Source organism: Diprion similis, chromosome 4 (assembly GCF_021155765.1).
Source record: "Diprion similis isolate iyDipSimi1 chromosome 4, iyDipSimi1.1, whole genome shotgun sequence".
Classification (NCBI taxonomy): domain Eukaryota; kingdom Metazoa; phylum Arthropoda; class Insecta; order Hymenoptera; family Diprionidae; genus Diprion; species Diprion similis.
The window spans coordinates 17415727-17425534 of NC_060108.1; the positions used below are offsets into that span (position 1 = coordinate 17415727).

General features: G+C 34.3%; 2 protein-coding genes across 2 annotated transcripts; both read right to left on the reverse strand.

Moving 5' to 3' along the window:
• Positions 1–537: 537 nt before the first annotated feature.
• Positions 538–2999, reverse strand: LOC124405695 (cysteine protease ATG4B). The gene is made up of 10 exons (XM_046880815.1): positions 2839–2999; positions 2457–2584; positions 2217–2387; positions 1925–2102; positions 1757–1836; positions 1522–1673; positions 1356–1434; positions 1115–1269; positions 866–1037; positions 538–776 (listed from the first exon to the last, which is right to left on the reverse strand). Exons 2-10 carry the CDS (start codon positions 2557–2559, stop codon positions 709–711), a joined length of 1158 nt encoding a protein of 385 aa, XP_046736771.1. The 5' UTR covers positions 2560–2584; positions 2839–2999; the 3' UTR covers positions 538–708.
• A 1353-nt stretch (positions 3000–4352) lies between these two features.
• On the reverse strand, positions 4353–9292 carry LOC124405700 (ras-related protein Rab-14). Its single transcript, XM_046880821.1, has 7 exons — positions 9070–9292; positions 8488–8601; positions 8265–8391; positions 6268–6385; positions 5998–6116; positions 5849–5917; positions 4353–5731 (listed from the first exon to the last, which is right to left on the reverse strand). The coding sequence occupies exons 2-7, from the start codon at positions 8591–8593 to the stop codon at positions 5614–5616; spliced, it is 657 nt and encodes a 218-aa protein (XP_046736777.1). The 5' UTR covers positions 8594–8601; positions 9070–9292; the 3' UTR covers positions 4353–5613.
• Between the last annotated feature and the right edge of the window lie 516 nt (positions 9293–9808).

The window sequence follows — 9808 nt, forward strand, 5'->3', positions numbered from 1 at the left end:
TTGATCGACAAATTAAATTTATTCGAATATTTATCAGATTTAAGGATTCTAAGAAAAAATTAATTAGAGTATATAGCAAGAAAATTTTCAAACGTATTTACTAAGTAATTGTTGCATTTTGAAAACTTCTCTCTGTATTTCTTTCAACCTTTTTTTTGCAACAAGTAATACTTGTAAAAGAGTATTCTACTCAAATACAGTCAGCTTCTAAGGTACTGTCAAATTTTGCTCATTTTTTAATATAAATAAGTAAATTGTAAAATGTCTGAGTGATCGCAGTTTTGGAAATATGGAAAATTTGCTTGACTGGTAGCATCGTGCACCTGGCTATTAAACATTATGTATATTTTTAAATGATTGAGTTACAAGGATTTATTTGTTCCCATGTACCCAACTTCTCCCACTTACAATTAGACTTACTGAAGCCCATGTCTATCTTCAAAATTTCATTGAATAGCAAATTTATAGCTATAAAGACTAACGTGACAAGTTTCAGTACCATATGACAAGTAATTGATGTAAGCATTTAACAACTAATCATTTTAATTTTTTATTCTTCAACTAGCTAGCTACACTGATGCTTACCTGAAATAATTTCGGATAAATTTTATTTCAGTTGAAGACAAATGTACAAACAGAGACGATCTTGTATGTGCGATATTTATACTCCTTTCTCATTTAAGCATTTGCAGAATAGTACAATTCTTTTCAACCAAGAAATTCAAACTCTTCGTCCGAAGCATCATGTTGACAGTCAAGACTCTCGAATTCCAGTACTGGAAAAATTATAAGTGAAACTTAGTTAATAAAGTTCACCTGCATCTACTTCTATACAATAGCTATGAATAAATTTTATTCAACATACTCCCAGAAACTGCAGTCCCTGCTGCTTCGACTGTGTAATCATCCACTGGAGACCAATCGGCAGGTTTTTCGGAGCATAATTCAAAGAGTGGTTGTTTCTCTGGATTAATCAACTCATCCTGTATCGATCTGCATAACGAATTGAAGTCTTTCTCAGTTGCACAGAAGAAGCACTGCAATACATTAATATACGTAATCAAGTAATGTAAATAGTCTCTTGTCAAAATTTTTTTTCCTATTTACTGCTCACCAGAGCAACCGAAGGATCTATTCCAGTTATTGGAATACGGCTAGCGGATCCACAGTGGTAAGTTGTGTCTATTTCCATTTCGCCTTCCTCAGATTTCTGGTCTACAGAACCAGATCTCTGCGTCGTATGAGGATCAAGGAAAATAACTTCATCACCTGAATCATAAAGAAATTAGATTGTGAGTATACAAATATCTTGAAAAAAATTGACCGTTGTAATTATAACACTAATAAAAATTTACCAACGCAGCCAATGAAATACAGAGCCAAATTTGGTTTACCACCAATAACACCGAGGGATTGTTCGATTTGGAAAGAAGTCTGCAATAAGAATATTAAATTACTCTCAAATTTGTCACTTATATTTCCCCTAGATACTGATTATATTTTCAATGAAGCATGTGATACCTTAAGGCCGTTAACATACACTGGATTAATCTCACTCAGGCCAAGTCTTAGAGGAACGATTAACAATAATGGTTTCCATTCACTAGGTGCTTTCAAAGGCATTTTACCATCTACTTCTACAGTTGTTCCGCCTTCTATTTTACATTGTCTCACTGAAATGATCATATCCATGTATAAATAATTACTTACTACATGGTAACAGTTCAAAGCTTCAATTCAATGACATTTAACTTACTAATGTCATTAACAATTATTGTGTTATCTAGAGCTACGTGTATCGTTATCGAACTCCAATCGTCATAGACAACAAGCTTCCTAAAATAAAAAATTTCGTTTACTTAGTTTTCTAATAATACCATTGTGATTTCAAAAAAATTTCACAGTCGTGATTACTTGTACATACTTTAAAACCTGTGCTATTGTATTAGGTCCGAACCACTGGCCAACTTCTTTACCTTCGGATGCCCCCATCACAGCAATTTGATGAATAGAAAACGGAGCAGCTCTACGATCTTCAAATCTGTTCAATATTTTTAGATACGTGCTGTCTTTAGTTTCAGGGGTCCAGAGCCAATCCCTTCCTAATGTAATTCAACAACAATATTTCAAATGAGAAAGCGAACAAAATCATTTTAAACAGTTTTACTTAGCTATAGAAAATTAAGTTAGAGGAATTAGATGCAAAGTACAAGTACCTAAATGTAAAGAAACTAATGCCTGTCCTAAAACCATCTGTCCGCATCTTAGCATGCAGCCCCATCCTTTGTCAGAGGTAAAACTAGAGCTGGAACCTCCAATAGGTACGAAACCCTTACGATAAGTGAACCATAATTTGGACTTTATGTCACGCCGTATAGCATCAAGTTCTGAAATGATTTTCAAGTTATTATGCAGATCAATCAAAATATACTTCATCATTGAAACTGATTGGCAACCTTTGATGGCATTGTATTTTTTGCCGAGGATCCATACGGGGTCTTGAGTATAAGGAACATCATCAGGTTCATCAGATACGTTTTGCGTGAACAAGCTGTCCATCTCGATCACCTTTGTTTACAATAACCTTGGATTGAAATTTTCGAATGTATTGTTAATACGAGAATCAGGGTAAGGTGGGATGAATCAGCAATGTGAGAACACGATTAACTACGCTATTCTACATGTCCGAGGTAATTTTATAGATTTTGTATAAATAAATCGTGACCAATAGATAGGGCGAATGTAGGTTATGATAAGCGAGGTTAAACAGCGATCTATTGTCTCCGCATATACAGCACGCAATAGCGTTCCATGATTCTCATGTGTTTTTCAATTTACCTGCCTTTAATAAAGCTGAAAACATTAGTCATCGTATACACGGTGATCTAATCATGTAAACCTTTCTTGAGAATAGTTTTAATACTCGCGAAAGAAGCTCTGACTAAAGCTTCAGAACTATCAACAACAAAGTACAACTCTGGTGACAGATATCAGCTGTATGTGTATGTGTGAGAAATCGAGATTGCTCCGTGGTCGAGCTCAATCGAGCTTGAGTCTGAATTTTTACTGGCAGCAAAATGCTATGGCGGCATTTTACTGCCAGTGAAAGTCCAGGCTTGAGAAAGCCGAAACTCGCGTTTTTCATATACCCCAGGTAGTAGCGCCCTCTGACACGAAATGGGTTTTTCGATATGCGTAACTGTAAAAAAAGAGCTCTATATACTCACCCACCTGAATGAGTTGTTTTTTTTGATCGTTTGTTGGTTTTTGATAGTAACTTCCCGACGTTTGATAGTCAATGATTGAGTCGTTATTCATAAAATAAATTCGTATAGGAAATTCAAGTGACGTCAGCCCCTGATGATTGTATTTTGGTACCGAATTGAGTGAATCGTTTGTCGATGTCTAATGGCACTTGTCCAACCTTCTATAATCCCCTGATTATCAGAAAAAATTGGGAAAAAAAATTCGCAAACAAAACAAATTACAACTACTGTAGTTAGGCACTAGTCCCGGGAGTTTGTCTAATCTCAGCGTATCTTACTTACGACAGCTCCTCATTCAACTGTAAATTGGGATGTATTCAATTTCCCGTACTGGCAATGGACAAGAGCTAATAAATTCCAACAAACGACCAACAAACAATTCCACACAAGCAGAACTCAATTCGATCCCAAAATACAATTATGAGAGGCTGACGTCACTTAAATTCCCAAACCGAATTTTCTTTGTTAATAAAGACTACGGTATTGACTATGACGGGAACTCACTATCTAACACTAACAAACGTCCAACAGACGATTAAAACAAAAAAAACCGTATTCAGATATTAATGAGGGGCTAAAGTAAATGGGCTCCGTAATAACATTCGCTGCGCCAACAGATCAAGCATGACTGTGATCGGCAGCTCTTTATGGCAAAACTGAGCATGACTGTCGCATGCTGCCGAACATGGGTCGAATTTCAGTTCCAAAAACATATTTCGTATCACAGCACTACAAAATCGGGAACATGAAATTGACGATTTGAGCGAGTTGATATCAACGATATGGAATTACAGCACCATCGTAAGGCTAGATTTATGACACAAGTCAACTATAATCACAACAGTGTTACAAAAGTTTGGACCAGTGCAACTGTAAAGCTAAAAGTCTGAATTGATAGTTCAATATTGCTTTGGATCTTGGAGCTTCAGCAGATTTCTTGTCGTTACACTCAGTACGTAGTCAATATTACTTCTTGACAACACAGCTTTACATTTCAACACCTAAAATGACTGAATCGCATCCAAAGTTTTCTGGAGCTTGCAACAGTTGAAATTCACATAAAGGAAAGTGTGAAAATTGAATAAATAATACTATACCATGTATACCTGTAATGTCAGGAAAGTTTTATTTACATAATTTATTTTTATCATAATAATAATCATACTGATACTTATCAATTATCATCGTTATAATAAATAGAATCAATAGTTTCTTTTGTTTAAGATTCATGAGAACTAAAGCTCTCTCTATTAATATCAAATATCTATTTAGATCATACATACATATATCGTATATATAATATATATAATATATATATATATATACTAATGATAAGTGGAACGTTATCAAGTAATAACTTATAACAGCAGGCCAAAGCTATGCACCGTTTCCACTACAATTAAAATATGGAATTGCAGTTTAAGGATAAAAATAGGTTTGTTATTATTTCTTCAAAAAATCTTCTTTTTATCAATGCCCATTCTTAGTCGACCGAAAAAGTTCACGTTAGCGTTATTGTACTGTGTTAATATGACATTGCAAAGCATTGACCTCCAGTTATAAAATCAACATGTAAATTCACCTGTGTCTTCAAAAAAGTAACAGGATATTTTAGCACAATGGTCTAATCATGTCAACACCAATTAATGCTGCAGCTTATTTTTATAGGAAAAATTATTTATAATAACATTGCATAAATGAAAATAACCGTACATGGTTGAGTCTGAGCTAAGTAATACAATTTAGCGTTAACGTGATTATTGATTTTCTTCTTCATCTACTTTGGTTAATCATTACTTATCACAATGTAGTGGCTATTGTAGAAAGATTCCTCGAATTCTAAAAAAGTTTTCCTTACGCACAACGAATTTTGTATAACAATTTTACCAATATTTATATTACTTCTACACAGATGACAGATACTGAAGTTGAAGTTCTCAAACCTTTTCAAAATCTTTCAACAAACAGTATATTACTGGATTGGAAACAAATCGTGCATAATGTATTAGGCCCTACTAAGTGCTACTCCGTGGTGCCCATATACACATTAACCAGGCAATACGTTTTACATTTTTTACACAATGTTTAAACAAAGAATTGAAGGACAGGCTTAGTGTGAGAAAATTCGCGTATGACGCGTTAACGGTTAATGGTGCTAATATTAATTTAAAAAAAAAACTTTCATTCGGCGTGGTTTCCTGTGCTTCACATAGTTCCTTTATGGAAAACAAAGAGTAGAAAAAAAAAATAAGACCCAACAGGAGCAATAATTGCTGAAGTTAATGTAAATAATACATGCATCATTACCATTAATGAATTAGTGGACTTATATACAGAAACCTACGGCCTAGCAGGAGCAAGAATCTTTTCCTCCTTGTTGTTCACTAGAAACTCCTTGTAAGTTGGTACGTCCAGGTTGACTTGGGTTGTGCTGTACTCCAGATTCTGCAGCATTGAGATCCAGCCTGAAAAAAATGAGCGTATCTTGAGAATAAAGTAATAAATGACTGAATGCATACAGTTGCTTGCCTAAATAAAGCCAATTGGTTTAAAACTTTCCAGTAAAAACTTTAATTATTCACCTGCCATCCTGTATGCTCTGGAATATTTTTTTTGCAGTTTCCAAGAATGCTTCCTCTACATTATGTCCTCTGTGAAAAATTTTCAGATTTTCGGATTAATTTCGGTGTCGCATTTTTGTTGATTTGATTGTCACTGTAAGGTAACTCACGTTTTAGCACTAGCTTCTACGAACATGAGGCCATTTTCATCGGCGAACTGCTTCGCTTCCTCATAAGTGACATCGCGCTGCCCCTCGAGATCGCATTTATTTCCAATCAAGAATATCACCTAAAATTAAAAAGGTTATATTTTGATGTGTGTACTAACATGATTTTGTGCAAAATTTGTGATGAATCCTCTGTCTTACTTCAAACTTTGCAATAATGACTATTTATAAACGTTGTTCCTAGGTAACATCTTAAAAATATATCACACTTACAGTGCTGGGATTTGTGAGATTCCTGGTATCTGTTAGCCAACTGCTTAGATGATTATAAGTAGAACGGCGAGTGATATCGTATACCATCAATGCCCCAGCAGCACCACGATAATATGACCTAAGACACAAATGCAATACCTTGTAAGAATCAGTAATTACCCATTCACATAATATTCACATGTTTGGTTTATTAACAAAATTGAACTGTGAACCGTGAAGTCAAATTTTAATAACAGATTACAAAAGTTATAAGTACAACTACAGTACTGACTTTATTGAAAGCAATTTTCACTGAATTTCTACTCGCTAAATTTCATACATATTTGTGAGTATGAGAAAAGAAATATAATTAAAATTTACGTGATTACACACATTGCTTCATAATTATTCTAATTGTAATGAAAACTTTACCGCACAGATCGATTTGCAGAACTTAGCACTAACTGGGATAATTCTCTCAAAGTATTGTACCCAACTCAAAGAGCACATAACAATTTTGAAAAAAGTTACTTTCCAAAGGGGAACGTCAACTGTGGGGTTCTGATCAGAGGTAGTACAAGTATAAAGTGCTTTTAAAGGAGCCACTGCGAAGTCTGAAATCCCCTTGTGCATATGTGGCATACCAGCATAACTCTACTTACGCTGGACCTCATCTGTTCAGGTCTTTCTCAATTTTTTTCGAAATTATATTAGCCAGTAAAACTTAAAATTTCTTTCAGATTTTTTAAATCGAACTATTTCGAGTTACGATTTTTTTTTCACATCGGCTTTTCTTTTAAATTACATTTCTCAAGAGGATGTAGTGCTAAAACTTGAGGACTGACAGTGAAATTTCATTGAAATAAAATACCCGGTTTGGTTCAGTTTGATAAAAAAAAAAAAGTGGAAAAATTTACAACCTCCACAGAGGTGATTTATTTCCTTCTAAAATGAAGAAATTGATTTTTTATCAGGTATTATCCTGATTGATTTAACCCAAGGTTTTTCATAAAAGGCCGCATTTGTTACAAATATTTCAAGATCCGGGACATTATATCCCGACTTTTTTTGGCAAGAGTGAGAATGATTTCAAGTCGATTCAGGACTCAACAAAATTTCGTGAAACAATGAACAACTCGTCTTGGATGTCATAAAAAAGGTCATTCTCATTTATTTTACCTGGTAACATTTGAAAACGTTCTCAAAGATTACCAAAGGATTCTCAACATTCAAAGACTATACCAGATCATCTTTAAGGGTTATCAGAGTAGTCCTGAAGTTTGTACAACATTCCAGATCATTTTCTAATGTTGTCAGATGATTCTTGACATTTCTAGGCGATACCAGAACATTTTCCAGAGTTACACGAATAATCTCAGAGTTCAAAGAACGTACAACATTTTCAAATGTTATCAGATAAAATAAATGGGAATAACATTCTTTACGTTGTCCAAGACAGTTTATTCATTCCTTCACGAAATATTACCGAGTCTCGAATCCCAATGACTCTTCTGAATCGACTTGGAATCATTTACACTCTTCAATGAAAATTCGGTGCATAATCCTCTAGTCGAACTGAGTATTTTATTTCAATAAAATTTTATCGTCAAACCTCACATTTTTGCACTATGTCCTCTTGAAAAATCTGATGTTTTAAAAAAGGCAATTCATAAAAAATCCCAACTCGAAACCATTTGATTAAAAAAATCTGAAATATTAACCAACGTCTTCTTGTTGGTCAATAGATTTTCCAAAAAAATGGAGAACTGAATTTAAACAGGTGAGGTTGAGAAAGGACTGAGTTCAACCCTGTTACTCCTGAACCACGGTTCAACTATCTTCAATACAGTTTGATCACGTTCAATGATGTTAATCTGTCTGCGCCCTTCCTAAAGCGAGTAAACTCTGAACCACTCAAGGTTTCAGTCATTCTTTTCGCAATGAAAATAAATTCCAAAAATCTATTTTATGTTTATAAAATTTTGACTCTAGTTTATTCGTTCCAGTGATTTATGTACCTAGTTACTGCTCTGAACCGTTCTTGGCCAGCAGTATCCCATATCTGCAGCTTTATTTTTTGCCCAGCAACCTCAATGATTCTTGTTCCAAACTCAACTCCAATTGTATGGGGACAATCAGCCATAACTGAAAAAGAGAAAAGAAAAAGGGCATACATTTCACAGGTTCATTATCCTCAACTAATTGTAAGACTAATTCTTGATGAAATTCTTAAGTACTCACATTTTTTTTCAGTGAACTGATGAAGCAAGCATGATTTTCCTACTCCCATATCACCTATTATAATGTACTTAAATATATAGGAATAATTATACGGTCCTGCCGACATCTCGATATCTGGAAATAGGAGAAATAACAAATGTAAGTACACAGCTCGAGATATGAAAATTATGTTTGCAAAATAGCAATCATTTGTAATAATAGAATATTGTGGCCTCATAAGTCTATTTCAATGAACAAAACATGTATTGAAAATCAGAATTATAAAATTTGGCAAAAATTTACACTGATGGAGAAATTTTATTTTGCTTCAAAATATAACTTCAAATCAGTTAGTATTCAAATCGTCGACGGTGTTAATTCAATGTTCTGTATTTATCTTTATTTTGTAAGGACATGTAATGGAAGCAGAAGTAATTCGAGTGACATTTTGCCATTTGGCGAGTGATAAGTTGGAATGATTCCATCCATTGTGGAATCACTTCGATTAATAATTAAATTGCGACAAAATGCCAGCGGCTGGGAGGATGATGAGCAATGAACATGTATAATATGATATGTCAAAAACGTAAACGTAGTGCCTGCCTTTGTGTTTTCACGTGTATTTTTTTCCTCACACGACTATAAGAGATCAGGCCTTTCTTGATTTTCAGCGGCTGTTATTGCTGGCGATCACGTATTTCTCGGCAGTTTCAATTTCGTTACAATATGAACAATTTTTGTTTGTGGTGTAGTAAATTATTTATCAATCTTGTATACCAGAGACAATATGGCAGACTACACTGGGATCAGCCAACAACGACTGATGCACGACAAACATCAAACCACAAACTGTTTCATACACTTATTTTTCAAGTAATTGTATGCAACACAATTAACTTACACCAGAATGGAACTATTTTGAAGCCAGACACAGCGTCGCAAATATCATTCAACTACAATTTCATGTTTTTGATTGATTCTTGTAAACGGGCGGGAAATTTAAAAAGCCGAAACTCTTCGTCAATATTAACTAGCAATATTACATAATGTAGAGATCGTTGTTGATAAAGTAAGAGATCGTTGTACGCATATAATTGAAAAAAAAATTATTCAATACTTTGTAGCGATATTAATAGCACGAAATGACCTGTACAATTGGTGAATTTGCGTTAAATCAAGCTTGGTATTGCGAGACTATGCAGTTGTGGATTTCGCCTCCATATTTGACGGTACGCTACGTCATTTCCTTAATCTTATGGCTGAGTTGCGGCCGATAGGACATACATATATTATTGTCATAAGAAAAAAATCAATTCAAATCAAACAATCAAGCTTTTTGCAA

Coding starts and splice junctions, on each gene's coding strand:
- LOC124405695 (XM_046880815.1), bottom strand. CDS start 2,559: ATGGACAGCTTGTTCACGCAAAACGTATCTGATGAACCTGATGATGTT. Junction 1,837..1,924: donor ACAATAGCACAGGTTTTAAA/GTATGTACAAGT, acceptor TTTTTATTTTAG/GAAGCTTGTTGTCTATGACG. Junction 1,270..1,355: donor GTATTTCATTGGCTGCGTTG/GTAAATTTTTAT, acceptor TTTATGATTCAG/GTGATGAAGTTATTTTCCTT.
- LOC124405700 (XM_046880821.1), bottom strand. CDS start 8,593: ATGTCGGCAGGACCGTATAATTATTCCTATATATTTAAGTACATTATA. Junction 6,386..8,264: donor CGGTTCAGAGCAGTAACTAG/GTACATAAATCA, acceptor TTTGTGTCTTAG/GTCATATTATCGTGGTGCTG. Junction 5,918..5,997: donor GTAGAAGCTAGTGCTAAAAC/GTGAGTTACCTT, acceptor AATTTTTCACAG/AGGACATAATGTAGAGGAAG.